Source organism: Blennius ocellaris, assembly GCF_963422515.1.
Source record: "Blennius ocellaris genome assembly, chromosome: 12".
In the NCBI taxonomy this organism is placed as follows: domain Eukaryota; kingdom Metazoa; phylum Chordata; class Actinopteri; order Blenniiformes; family Blenniidae; genus Blennius; species Blennius ocellaris.
Window position 1 is genome coordinate 15,024,422 of NC_137661.1, and position 14,526 is coordinate 15,038,947.

General features: G+C 42.7%; 1 protein-coding gene across 1 annotated transcript; it reads left to right on the forward strand.

Annotated features, from left to right (window-relative positions):
* Positions 1–9,076: 9,076 nt before the first annotated feature.
* dmrta2 (DMRT-like family A2) lies at positions 9,077–10,931 on the forward strand (the record flags this gene model as incomplete). The annotated part of the gene is made up of 2 exons (XM_080506450.1): positions 9,077–9,554; positions 10,042–10,931. The coding sequence occupies 2 exons, from the start codon at positions 9,077–9,079 to the stop codon at positions 10,929–10,931; spliced, it is 1,368 nt and encodes a 455-aa protein (XP_080362576.1).
* Between the last annotated feature and the right edge of the window lie 3,595 nt (positions 10,932–14,526).

The window sequence follows — 14,526 nt, forward strand, 5'->3', positions numbered from 1 at the left end:
AGCTTCCCACCAATGAATTTATAGTGTCCTTCATCACGTATTTGTAGAACAAATAATGCAATTATTTCTCTGTTTGTGTGATAGTCCATCTCTTGTTGTTATTTTGGGTTTGACAGCAGTTGGCATCCATGAAGTTGCATCTCTTTGTTTGGGCCCCGTTATAAATGTGTGACCTGGATCCTCTCCAGCCTCTTGCCACCATAAAAAAAAGAATAAAGTGGTTATAGAAAATGACGTGGTGGAGTGTCACTGAGACGCCGCAGCACCAGAGGTGATCTGTGCCTCAATTTCTCCACAATCGTTTGAACCCGTTTGTGCTCACCGCTCCATGGAAATGTTGACCCCGACTTGACCAAGTAGGACCTCCTGAATGTGAGTTGGGTTTGTTTTTTGGTGGGGAGATCGCTGAACTTTGCTGAAGCTCTGAGGGAGAAAAGTTAAATGTCCATCGATGACATTTGCATTACTCAGATTGAGGGTTGAACGCGGAGCCTTCAGTGTGTGTGTGTGTAGTGTGTCTGGTGTGTGTGTGTGTGTGTGTGTGCTGGCTGCACAGACACGTGCAGCTCGGGGCGAGGGTGAGGAGCTCAGTGAGCGTGACGAGACAGACAGGTGCACCTCGGCCGCTCTGTCAGAGTGAGTCTTCCTCAGGGAACGGCCGACATACTGCAGCTCCACTCAACTGTGACATTACAGTTTCTATCGTGCAGCTTTCTGTACGTTGATTCGTGAGGGTGCACCTGATGATGATGATGATGATGATGATGATGATGATGACGACTCAGGCGGGAAATGCTGCTGATACTTAATGATGCTCCTCTTTAATATCCCAACAAACTTGTCATAAGTTATCTTGTGTGATGAGTCAATGTCAGCGTTGGTTTTTAACTGAATGAAATTAGAAAATCTGACAGTTGGAACAGCTTGTTGTTGACAGACAAACTGACTAGCATGACAGCATTTTTACTTTTACTTTACTTTTTTCCCTGAATGTTCAATATGAATTTGTAATTTTTTTAATTGTGAGGAGCTTATTTTTATTATAACTTCTTGACATCTTTAACGGGGTAGATTCAGGCTGTTGGTTAAGGTTTTATCATCAATCTCAGCATGTGTCAAAGTACCTTTTTTTAATGTGCATGTGAATGGAGCAGTGATGTGTGCAAAAAGTGACATGATTTCTCATCTAGCTTTCATAAGACTTCCCCTGTATTAGTGTCACATTTCGCCTTCTTAACAGGCTTCTTACAATATCTTTGAAATAGCCTGTAAGATATGAATCTTAGAATGTATTAAGTTATTCCAGATGACGAGGGGAGGAAAGTCCATTTAAACACATTTGAATCAGATATTAGCGGTGCTGGAAATAACAAGTAAGAAATGATTGCAACGTCACTACTTTGGGCAAAAGTGTGCAAATAGCTGATTGACATGAAAAGACACAAATGTAAATACATACAAATTATTTACAATACAAATTTACATTTGTGTCTTTTTATGTCAATCAGCTATTGGCAGATATATACAGTAGTTTACTGGTATTTTGGGACAGCAGTGCTCAATACCTCAATACTGTAAAGGCTACTTTTAAATGGCATCATTATCGTGTGACGGTGAACCTTCGTACTTTGAAGGTTTGGAATATAGAATTATTGATCAATGCCTTAGGTTTAAACATTTTAAATTCAGCGAGTGCCCTGTAAAGAGTTATACTTATAAATCAAGCAGGAAAACAACCTTCATTTGCTTCCTTTCATAACGCTGATCTCTGTCTTATGCATTGTATAGCAGAAGCATTTAGTGCGATTCCATTAAGATCCTTTAATTGATTCTTGTTTGACGTTTCAGTTCTCTGGCTGGACGTCTCAATCAGCTTCTGTCTGAGCAGCAGCAGCTCTTAAATATGACACAGGCCGGGACAAAAAAGTGTCTGTGTGGTAATGAGCTTACTCTGCTGGCTTCCCCCGCCACAGACTCGGTGATAGCAACATCAGGTTGTCGACGACAAAAGAGGAGAGCGTCCCTGATGTTTAACCAGCTCCGCCAGGGTCAAGAATGCAGCCCACTGGCGAGGGAACAAAATTCCTGACACAAGTGATCTTCCCCTCCCTCCTTTTGAAGTGGGACCCATTGAGATGGGCAGAGCATGGCAGCTCCTTGAATCGCAGGATCTCTGCTTGTGTCCCAGACTGGCCTAACCTGGAAGGTCAGCCCGAGTTTACTTTCTCAGAGACGTGGGCCCTGCCCAAAGAAACAGAATCTATGCAGCTTAAACTGTTGGGTGGGCACAAAAGGGAGGGTCATCTCTCCCTCTTTTCACACGTCTGTTTGTTAATGACACAATAGACTTTGGTTTCTATCTCGAAAACAACAAAACACATTTTTGCACACATATAACCAATTGGATTATAAGAGCCATGCCTTTGAAATTACTATAGATTATTTTAGAAAAGGAGAAAACCTATAAAGTCCCAGATCCTTTTTTTTTTGTGTTTTGACCATTTACCTCAAGACTCAGCAATTATTTGGTGAAATTGAGATTAGATACAAACCTAATTTAAGTAGGTTTAAAAAGTATTAAGCCCATTCAACATGTAGATGAATACAAATAATTCCATTACTTGATCTTGTATGTTCCCTTTTTTTCTTTCCTTATATACACTCCTCTGAATGAGTGTCAGTTGAGGAGGTCTATCAGGTCACTTTGTGTTTGACATCAGCTTTCAGTCAACACACATGACCCAGTATTCAAAATGCATACATGAGAATTTAATCAATAATATTTCTGTCTGATGATTGTGTGTCTCTCAGTAAGGAAACAAATATATTATTGACAACTGAACACATCATACAAGCATTGAACAGTTCTTCCTTTGTCAACATGTTTGTTTTTTTAATTAACTTGTGCATTATTTGTATTTATTCTCTTAATATCACACTTTTCTTAACAGTAATATTAAGATGAATTTTTCAAGGTCGTCTTCATAATTAATTTCGTCCCGTCTGTGACATGTTAAATTAGACTGATGATCTTTGTCTGTTTGCACAATAGATCATTTTGTCGTGTATTTTTTAGCCGCTGCTGCACGGACCCATTCCTTTCCTGTGATTAGTTTTTATAAAATTGCCAACTGGCCTTTGGTTTCTATTTCGTCGCGTGCACCTGATGTTGAGGGAAATATTCCTGTTTTGATCTGCGGAAATGTTGTCATTGTTTCACAATTGATGAAGTCAGTGGATTGTTTCGATCAGCGGTTGTTTCCAAAGCATCGAAAAATCTAATGATATAATAATGAAAGTTTTTTTTTTTGTTTTTTTTTGTTTTTTTGTAATCAGAAAGATGGGGAGCCCGGGCTCCACTCCACTCCCCGTGGGTTGCTGCCTGTAGGGGGCGCCCTGGGCGCTGCAGTGATGGAGAGAACCCGCATCTCTGCGGTGACACCTGGTCTCATTAAAGCTTTAGATCCGCAGCGGGTGTGCAAACCTTCAAACCAGATGAAGGATAAATGAAAATTAAATAAATATACTTTTCGAAACGATATCTATATTTTTGTGGCCTTATGAAGATTTATTCATAGAACGAACTCTGGGTACAATCTATCCATTAACTGACTCATTTAGTCTCATTTTATTTGTTGTATCATGCCTAAATTCTACATATTAAAAATTCCCCATACTTAATATGTGTGACGGTGTACGCGTGCGTTACATCGATCCCACCACACGCAATAATGTCAACAGCCATACACGAGCATCAAATCCATAATATGGATAATTTATCAACCTATTACTTCAAGCCATTTGTGCAAGTTTGTCATTTATGATTAATCGTGTGCGCTAACCTTTATTGCCTGTATCCTTCAGCCTCCTTTGGCTTGTTGCTCAGTTTATTTATACACTCCTCCAGATTTGCCTCCTTCCATAGAGGCCGAATAAAAAAAAAAACCTGTGGTATTCGGATTACCAGCCGCATGGGATAAAGCAATAAATGGGCCAGTGGGGTCCTGAATAGGTGCAGTGGCGTGAAGGAGAGTAATTACAGCTTCATATTAATTGTGTTTTTTTGTGTGTGTGTATGGCGCGCGCAACACACACACACACTGAAGCGAAGCGGTGGTGACATCCAGGAGGGCCAACTCTTTGTGCGGAACACTTCAAGTTTCAAAAACAAGGCCAATTGAAGCGGCGGAGCTCAAAGCCGGCACCATTGTAGGGGAACACATTGAGTTTTGATTGGGGACAATAGTGTTTCTCAAATTTCTAGCAAAAAGAAAGCCATACTCCATCTGTGATCTCAATGAGCTCCTATTCATGAGCTTCCTTCTTTTCTGCGCCATTCGTTGGTGGAGAAAAGGAGGCAGATGTGGAGGGATAGAGCGAGGGAGAGTGCATTTTAATTGGCTGCAGTGTGTAGGTCTCTCTCTCTCTCTCTCTCTCTCTCTCTCTCTTTCGCACACACACACACACACACACACGGAGTTATACGCCACTATAGGCTGCTCAAAATGGAAAGCGAGGCAGCCCAATAATCTCGCCGTGTTGATGAATACTTGTAGCCCATTCATTAAACAAAGATAATCCCTGCCAACCTACCTCGGGGCACAAAAACGTATTTGTGTGTGTGTGTGTGTGTGTGTGTGTGTGTGTGTGTGTGTGTGTGTGTGTGTGTGTGTGTGTGTGTGTGTGTGTGTGTGTGTGTGTGTGTGTGTGTGTGTGTGTGTGTGTGTGTGTGCGTGTTTGAGAGAGAGATAGAAATTGCCTGAGTGCTGGCCAACTGCTTTGGCAGACAGGGGGCTTTCAAATCTTTGAAATATTCATACGCCATGACGGGGTGATCCCCATTTACAAATAAGTGTTATTCTAGCGGGTGAAGAGCGACGCTTCAGAGACCTCTGCCTGCCTCTTCAGCTCAAGTGCCTCTTCAGCTCGTGGCCTCATCCAGCCAGCTCTGAGCAAGCCGATGTTTGCCTTTGACTTTTGCAAGACTGGCTGTCACAGCTCAGGGGGGGTGGAGGGAGGAGGGAGGAGGGAGGGAGGGAGGGAGGGAGGGGGGATTTCACATCAATATTCCAGAGAAACAGTTTTTCAAAAGCTATTTCTGATGAGTCCACAAAGTATGGATTAATTATCTGTTTTTCTAACGGAGATGGGAGTCCTTCCCCAAGATATTTCCGCCTGTGATCGCAGCAGAAAACCAATATTCTTTAAGTAGCAGGGTGCCTTTTATTTCTAATTATAGCACATTTCTCGATTTCAGAGGAGACGCTTTGCAGTGTTTCTTCCACTTAAGCCATTATACTTCAAGAGCACGCTAGGTGAAACACTTTAAAAAAAAAAAATTTAGCTTGTTATTTGACAAATAAGGAGTTATATGGTGAGGTGTACGCTTAACAACACTTTAAATAAAATGAAATCTAACATTTATCTACAATTTAGTTCTTTTCAGTCGGCTTTAACTCCCATAATGCATACTAACGTCGAGGCCTCTTGTGGAGGTTCTCAAAAAAGGAATTTAGTGAGGAAAACTAAAATATGACGGGTTTTTTTTGTGGAAAATGATCATATCGTGCATCTGCATGTTGCTGTTGCGTGCATGCTTGTGAAACCCATAAAGCTTCCTCCTTGCTGGGTCCCCGGCCCTCTCCGCTCCCCCCTGACTCTGCCTTTAAAGGAATGCGTCGAGCCTGATCCATTTCCCCGGCGCGGCGGCGCGGGTGTGAAGTGGCAGGTTAACAGCCCCCTTGTCTATAAGCCCGGGCCCATACTCGGTGTGCCCGTCAAGCGTGTAAATACTTGAGCGAAAACCCCCGTGCGTTTCCTTTCTGCGCAGCCCCCTTGTCTAACTGCTACTCTAACCTCTGCTTGTGTGCGACAGTGCCCGGCCGCTGCAGCGGGAGAGCGCGGGAGGGGATCCGGGCCCAGCCGGGCTGCAAGGCGGGGCGGCGGCAGTGGGAGAGGCCGCTCCGAAAGCCGCACCGGGGTGCAGGGGCAGCGGAAACATGCTGCTACATATGTTGGGTCAAGCATGGCCTTTGTTGTGATCTTAAAAGGGTGTTAAAAACCCACTCGTCTGTAGCCTTCCTGAAAGAAATGAAAGCTCCGCATAGTTTTTTGATGCATAGGCCTAATGAAGTGGTTAAAAGAATGTTGGATTTTCTAAGTGCTCACAGTCACTTTTAATTGCGCGGGGGGCATTTTTAATTGGGCCATGGGGAACAATCGGGAACTAATCCCTATAATAATACATTTTTTTTTTTTTTTTTTACAAAACCTTTCCGTTTCGCCCAGGAGAAAAGGTACACGGTATGCAAACCAGAAAAAAAACAACCTAATTATTTATAAATTAGCACACTAAAGCCTTATAATAGCTGTATTTTTTTTAATTTATTTTTTTTTTTTTTTAAGTAATTGTCCACTCATCGTTTCCTCCAGCATTCTATTTAAAGATGAGAAAGGTTGGCCATAAACTTTCTTCTTCGTTTCGTCTCCCCAGCACTTAAACCGGCGGTTTATTTTGAAAGCCTTCATCCTGAGGTGAAACTACAGGTCCATAATCCTCCTCTGCTGTTTGCTACTATCACTTGCTTTGCGAAACCGGCAATTTCCATCCGCGGGAGATCGTCGCCCATGCAGATAATTACTTTGAATGTCAAAAAGATGTAGTTTTAATATCGTCTCTATTAGCCTGTTGGCTAGGTAATTAAGGTGCAGATGACAGCGGCGAGGGAAACAGATGGCATTTGCTTACAGTGATTCAGAAAGTAAACAATGAGTCTGGGAGGGGAGAGAGGCAGGGCTGCACACACGCTCACTGCTGCGACGCACCGAGCAGCCATTTCTCCTCTGCTCCAAGTTGTTGTTGTTGTTGTTGTTGCTTACTAGGACTTGTCATCCTCTAAGGTACTGACAATTGTTGATTCAAAAAGAAAAGAAAAATAAACAAAACACCCATGAAAATAAAAAAAAAACAAAAAAAACCCGAAAAACATCGAGAACTTTTTAATCTGATTTCCCAAAAAAGCTGCAGGCGTTGATGCGGAGTGAACAGGTGAGGAAGCAGGTGGTTTGAACGCGGTGCCCTTTTGTCGCTCTGTGCATCGTGAACGGTAAATCTCTATAAGCGCCAGTGGATTTCAGTTTGTCAGTCTATGGAGGAGAGCGAGAGGACCACATAGCACGGCGCCTAATTCATAGAGGTTATTGGAGAATGGAGAAGTATTATTTTTTTTACACCCCCCATTTGTTCCTCTCGTTTTGACAAAAAATAAAAAAATAAAAAACCCGAATAAGACCAAGACGCAAAAGTGGAGCCAGATGTCTTTGATAGTCACACATAAATTGTTTATTTAAACCATAAAAACGAAAATTATAAAAACACAACAATAATAATAATACATCTAACACATTTCACAATTTTATTTCAAGATATTTATTGTTGTATGATGTTTACGCAAAATTAAAGTAACGACACATGTTGAATAGAACAGACGACGACATCTGAAGACAATTCAAATAATTCATAAACACTTAAATTGAAAAGCACTTTCAAATCTCATATTTAAATGGGAAAAATACTACAAAGTGTTTAATTTTAATCTCTTTTTTATTTCTACTGAATTATATAGACAAATTCGTATTTTAAGTTTTAATAATGCTGCTAACAAGGTTGTTTGTCACATCATGCAATGTATTTCTCCGGTTTTATTTTCCCTTCTTATGTTGCATTAAATAATAACAGGAGTTAAACAGTTTCACTCTGAATATAAAACCAGAAACCAAGTATATCCAAGTTAGAGTGAAGCCCAAACAATGAAGCAGTCCGAAAATGCGATAAAAAAAAAAAGATTAATTCAAGAGGAAGAAAAAAAAAAAACACAAATCGGAAGAAAAAAAATCGAATTTGTAGACAAAATAACACATCGTAGTAATTTTTTTCTTCCCTTAAATATGCCCCATTCAAAGTTTGTTTCTGCAGGTAAAGTTGCGCCCACAAGACGTGTGAAAACACGGCGAAGCAGTCCGCGGTTAAGGAGAAAACAAAACAAAAACCCCACCCAGAAACCGCGGGTAAAATACATCCTGCACTCGTTACCTGGAGGGAAATATCTTCTTTTTTTAAAAATTCAATATAATCACCTTCATCTTGAGTAAAAGAAATAAATACTTACCTTACAGATGAGATAGAGGCAAGCATTATCTTTAATTCTGGGAAATTTTAGATCTTAAATTGACTTCAAATCAATTGTGTCAACAGACACAGCTCAACAACGAAAACACCAAATAACAGAATTTCTCTTAAAAAAAAAATTATACAGAGTTTTTTTGGGGAGAAGAATGTCTCCTTCATCTCGGGATTTAATTGTTCGTGGCCGACTGTGCTCCGTTAAACTTAAACAATAAGCAAGGGGGAATAATAAGGCCTGTTATTTTCAATCTATAAACTCATTTTTATTTCAAATAGACGGCATCGATTTCAGCTTTCTGGGAACTCCCTTCAGATTCTTAACACTTGATATTCGGGGAAAAAAGAACTCAGGTGGACACAGTCGAAAAAAAAAGGCAAGCCAATCAGATCGCTCCTTCCTCCTTTGGCCAATGACAGGCGCCACATTGTTGTTAAATTTGTCTAATGAAAACGTAGGAGCAACAATAGAGAGAGGAGAGAGGGTTCTGTATCCACTGACAATCTCTGGAGGAAGTTAGTGTCTCCGGCTGCAGCGAGTAACAACCTCAGCTCCTCCCGGACAGCTTCCACTCTCTGTCGGGGAGGAATACCCGCTCTTCTCGGCGCAACTTCATCCCGGATTTAGTCTCTTTTTAGTCGCGCTTTTTGCTTTTTTTCCCCCACCCCCACCCACCCCCAACACACTCCACCTGGACAGTTTCAATCGTATTTTGCGGCCCCGTCGGTCGAAATCTTTGACTTCACCTGTTGCCCGGGGGATGTGGTGAGCATCGCGGCGCGTATGTGATCGTCTCCGCGTCGTTTAAAGAAAAGAAAAAAAATCACCGCTTTCCCACTACATCTTCTACCTCTCAATAGTTTAGTGACATAATAGCAGTGAGCATCACGGGCATGGATCTGAGACCGGAGCTCCCCACAGTCTCTTCTGCTTCACAAGTCCACCCGGGAGCTGCTGCTGCGGCGGCGGCGGCGGCGGCGGTCGCGGCGGCCTCCATCCCGGTGTCCATGGCCGGCAACCTGCTGCGCGGCCCTCCGCTCCTCCTGCGGGCCGCCGACAAGTACCCGCGCACGCCGAAGTGCGCGCGCTGCAGGAACCACGGCGTGGTGTCCGCGCTGAAGGGCCACAAGCGCTACTGCCGCTGGAAGGACTGCATGTGCGCCAAGTGCACCCTGATCGCGGAGAGGCAGCGGGTGATGGCGGCGCAGGTGGCGCTGCGGCGGCAGCAGGCGCAGGAGGAGAACGAAGCCCGGGAGCTGCAGCTGCTCTACGGCACGGCGGAGGGACTCGCCCTGGCCGCAGCCAACGGCATCATCCCGCCGCGGCCGAGCTACGAGGTGTTCACCTCGGTCAACAGCGAGAGCAACTCTGGTGAGTGCGCACAGGTGTACAAGTGTCCGCACGCGGGGATTTTTTTTTTGGGGGGGGGCAGGTCGTTGTGTATTAAATGCTAATAAATCTATAATAGGGGGAATCACAATGTGGATAAAGTTAATTTGCGAGTCTGATCATTTAGGCCCGAATATTGATCACACAAGTGGAAACAGACAGGCCCATCGTCGCACTGGTTTTACTTGATGCTGAAAGACTGCAGTGGAATCTAATCTGATTACAGTGACCGTAATTTACATTTTGAACCCCAGAAAATATTTTTGATAGTTGTATTGTCGTGATTTGTTGACACATATCTGGACAACGTTTAAACTCTCTATTTGAGACAGACCGTGTTCCGGTCTCGACCATGGAAACGTCTACGGCTAAACAAAGTTTAGGTTTTTTTAATGTTATTTTAGGATGTGTCACTCATTGTCTTTGGTCATATTGTCTCTCAAATCTGACTGTGTGATTGTGTCGGCAGATTCAAGTATCCAGAAGTATGAGCTGTTCCCAAAGAGCCAGCTGTCCAGGTCTGCCACACCTCAGCAGTCTGCAGGGAAGCCCGCTTCCACCGAGAGTGACTCGGCCCCGGGGATCTCCTCCCCGGACGGACGACACGGAGGTTCCGGTTCGGAGAACGGCGACAGCGAGTCCTTCATCAACTCGCCGGTATCCAAGCCTCTGAAAGACGGAGAGGAAACCCCGGGCTCCATCAGCTCCCTGGGTTCTGACTCCGGCTCTGACACCGACAAGGACGAACAGGAGCCCTCCCCGTCCTCAGCGGCCTCCCGGCACATGAACGCCATCGACATCCTGACCCGAGTGTTTCCCACGCACAAGCGGAGCGTCCTGGAGCTCGTGCTGCAGGGCTGCGGCAAAGACGTGGTGCAGGCCATCGAGCAGATCCTCAACAACGGCGGCGGACAGGGCCCCAATAAAAGCGGGCCAGACGAGACGTGGACTGCGGAGAGGCTCCTCCAGAGTGCGCAGCAGCAGCCGCCGCCGGCCTCTGCCACCACGACGGCGCCCACTCGGCCCATGCTCCCCGGCGCCATGACGCTGAGCAACCGCTCGGCCTTCTCGCCTCTGCAGCCAAACGCGCCACACTTCGGCGCGGACCCCACCGCGTACCCTCTGGGTACCCACCTGGGACTGAACCCGCTGAGGCTGGCGTACTCCGCGCACAGCCGGGGCCTGGCGTTCATGACGCCCTACTCCACCACCGGGCTGATGCCCACTTTGGGCTTCAGGCCCCCGATGGACTACGCGTTTAGCGACTTGATCAGAGACAGGACGATGCTGCACAAGGAGCAGAGCTACGCCAGTGGCCTGTACGGGCCCCTCGTCAACAACACACCAGACAAACAGTGAGACTGGTGGACTTTCCAGTGACATACATTCCAGTGTATTTGTAGCCCAAAGTGTTGAAATCTGTTATGTGTTTTGGCTACAGGCTGCTGTACATAATAGGATTATCTGGCTTGTAGTCAATTGCTCTGAGAGAGAGAGAGGGAGAGAGGAAGAGAGAGAGAGAGAGAGAGAGAGAGAGAGAGAGAGAGAGAGAGAGATACCCAAAACTCACCTGTGTGTAATTTTTTCCAAATAATTTCATATCTTAAACCACAGATGTCACGATGGTATTATCCATGTACGACCCTAATACATCATCCATAAAATGATGTGAAATTGACAATGTAGAGTCGAAATAAATCCGGATCAAGCTGGGAAAGTAAAAATTCAGCCCAGGAAAAATGGTTGATACATGCGTACATTTATTTAACATTTTTTGATGTAAAAACCCGTGCGAAGTAACGAAGAAATTATTTATCAAAGGCTTATAAAAGAAAACCCAAAACTTTACAGTCGGTTGGTGATACTGAAGCGCATTTTGCGCAAATACATGGGATGTTAAAAACGAGCAACATTAAGTTATTAAACTACTTAGCTTCCAGATGTTTAACCCCATTTCTGCTGTACAAGTTGAACTAATGTTGTGTAAAACTGCTATTAATTTCATTTCTCTTTGTATGAATTATTTCAGTTTTTAGTTTTAATTCCAACTGCCTGTATTATATTGCATTTGGTTATATGAAATGCTATGCTATATTTGACTTTTCATTTATCCGTTAGTCAGCTCGAATATTTTGTAACAAAGTGCTGGATCGAGTTGGTTCCTCTTCAAATGTTACAAGCTGTGCTGTCACATTGTTAAATATACTGGAAATAAATGTTATTTTAAAAAACTGTGAAAATGCATGGTGGTTATTAATGTTTGGTGAAAATGCACAATGAAAACACGTTCAAGTGTAAACGGAGCACGTAAACACTGAAAAATGGTTTCACGAACATTCACCGAAATCCTTCAAGCAACTGATACTTCTGTATTTCCATCTTTAATCGGAGGTCTAAATCATTATTTGCTGCCTCCAATCATTTTCAGGCCATAACAAAAGCGCATTTTTAGACAAAACAAAGAACAATAATTACACACAAAAAAAGAAATCCTTTCAGATATTTTCATTTTTTTTAACTGATGAATTAAATTGAGTCTAAGACACAGTTTAATATGGAGAAAAGTGTTTTTAAAGTAAATATGATTTCGTTATTTTAATTGCTACAGTTTCTTTCGGTGTCATATTAAGAAGATTTATTTCTCTTTTAACTCATTAATTTTCTTGATTAAACATCTCAAGTAAATCTCAATGACATAAATATGTTTTTGTAATTCAGTGACTGTGAATTCCACGTGGTATTTGTAAATGTGAGAGTGAATGAAACCCTGTCATGCTCTAAACCGGTGAGAAGACCCTGCACTCTCAAATATTTCTGCCTGATGACGTTGCTTTCGTTACGGGGGATATTAAAACACTATAGAGGACAAATAAACCAATGGCATTTATTTATTTTAACTGTCAGTCCTCTCTTTTTCGTCCACGTTCATCTATTGAGTAAACGATGAATACAATCGTTTTCAAACAGCTTAGACGAGTAAAACTAACAGGATTCGAAGTCGATAACCAGGTAAAATGCAGTTGACAATCCCGCATGGGCATGTGAATAAAAGGGAAACAAGGTAGAAAATTCAAATTCATTTAATATCAGCATAAAAAATTAGAGGTGGAAACGAAATACTTGTTGTTTTTTTTAACCACCGGCAAAATCATTTATTCAATATAAATGGTAAACATGTCACATGTTTAGATCATTACTTCACACTGAAATAATACACAATTAATAGAGAATCAGAGCTCTACATGTTGTCAGAATTAAACCCGAATAATAGTCTCTTGTAAACTTGTAAAATGATATCTCTTGTGTAAATCCTGAAGATAAGTCGGAGGCCCCGTTTTTTTTTTGTTTTTTTTCCCGTTTTTTTTTCTGGCTTGTGGATTGGTCAGTTTGCGCATCAGCGCCCTCTCTCTTCACGCCCTGTGAGAAAAGGCAAACAGCAGTATAGCACCACCTCGTGGACATTTACTATCTATAGCAAGTGGGACTTGAGCCACACTGGAGTCATTTCAAGCAGCACTGCCATCTCTCGTTCCTTGATTGTATCTGGACTGGATGTCTTCCCGAGTGGAGCGCGCGCTCCCTGTGGGCACGTGGGTTTCTTAAGGACAATCTAGTTTTCTCCTTCAATCCCCAAAACGAGCTTGGGGACATTTGATGACTATAGAAATGTGTATGTGTATTTGATTTGTGGTGGTAAATGTGAGGCGACCTGTCAAGCTGGCTCTGCCTCTGGATGGATGCATAGATGGACGGATGACTGGATGGATGGACGGATGGAGTGCAATATTTTGACACTGCTCTGTGCTACAATTTCACAGGTGCACTGAAAAAAAAAACCCAGAATAAAAAGTTAGTTATTTAATCAGTAACCCATAGCACACAGCCATGAACCAAAAATTGAAAACGTTGATAGGTGTGATAATAGCCTTGAAATGGGAAAAATTAAGATTTTGCCCAACACTCTATTTTGAGATCCAGAATTTTAGATTTTCATGATTTATAAGCTGAAATAATTCAGATAACTTAGAATATTTCCGTTTGAGTGTAACTAATGTGATGTATAGAAGCTTCACATGTTTGAATTAAAGTGGTATCTAAACATTTCTCTTATGTCAAGCTGCAATGCTTTAATTATATCTGATTCTCCTGCTATATTATGACATATTTTCCTTATTTCAGAGATATGTAATGTTCAAACAACCCACAATGAAATACATTTCAGTTTGTATAAATCGCCTGCAACAGCGACAGAGCTGCAGGTGCCACGGCCCCTGGCCTGGATGGCTGGGCGGGACCAAACTCGATGATTGACCTTTAATATGGGTCGTGTGCGCTAAGAGTATGACCACGCAGCATAACATGCGGGCTTAACATTTGTTGTCGTAGCCACGTGTGTGACAGGCATCTGTTTAAACCTTCTGTCCTCTTTTATTTTGTACTCAGACACTGTGCTCACACAGAACACTTTACTGGGTCATCACCTCCTGCACCCGCAGCCATTTACACCAACAGACAGTGTCATTTTGAGGCACAGCACACAGCCTGGTTATTCCCTGTTCTCACCCTGACGACTAACTGGAACTGATAAACTCTGTTTCATGGTTTTAAAGCGATGACATTGAAGCACTTCAAACTGTATTAACTTCACTTCCAATTTCCTCACTCACTACACTCACATTTCATTAGTAATTAGTCATTCAAGTTACTTATAGACTCAATCCCTTGATATTTTTGAAGCATTCTTTCATACGAATATAGCTTCTTTTGTTTTTCTTTTTGTTGTAGTCTTGGACTGGCTCACCTCTGCAAGTATGACGGAGGTTGACACTGCAAACTACTTTCAGCAGTAGACAATTGTTACTCAATGTGCAGACAAGTCTCCAGATAATGTTTACAACCTCGTAGCAGTGTCTTTAACTAAATAATGAATGAATATTCATGTCCATCATTAGAG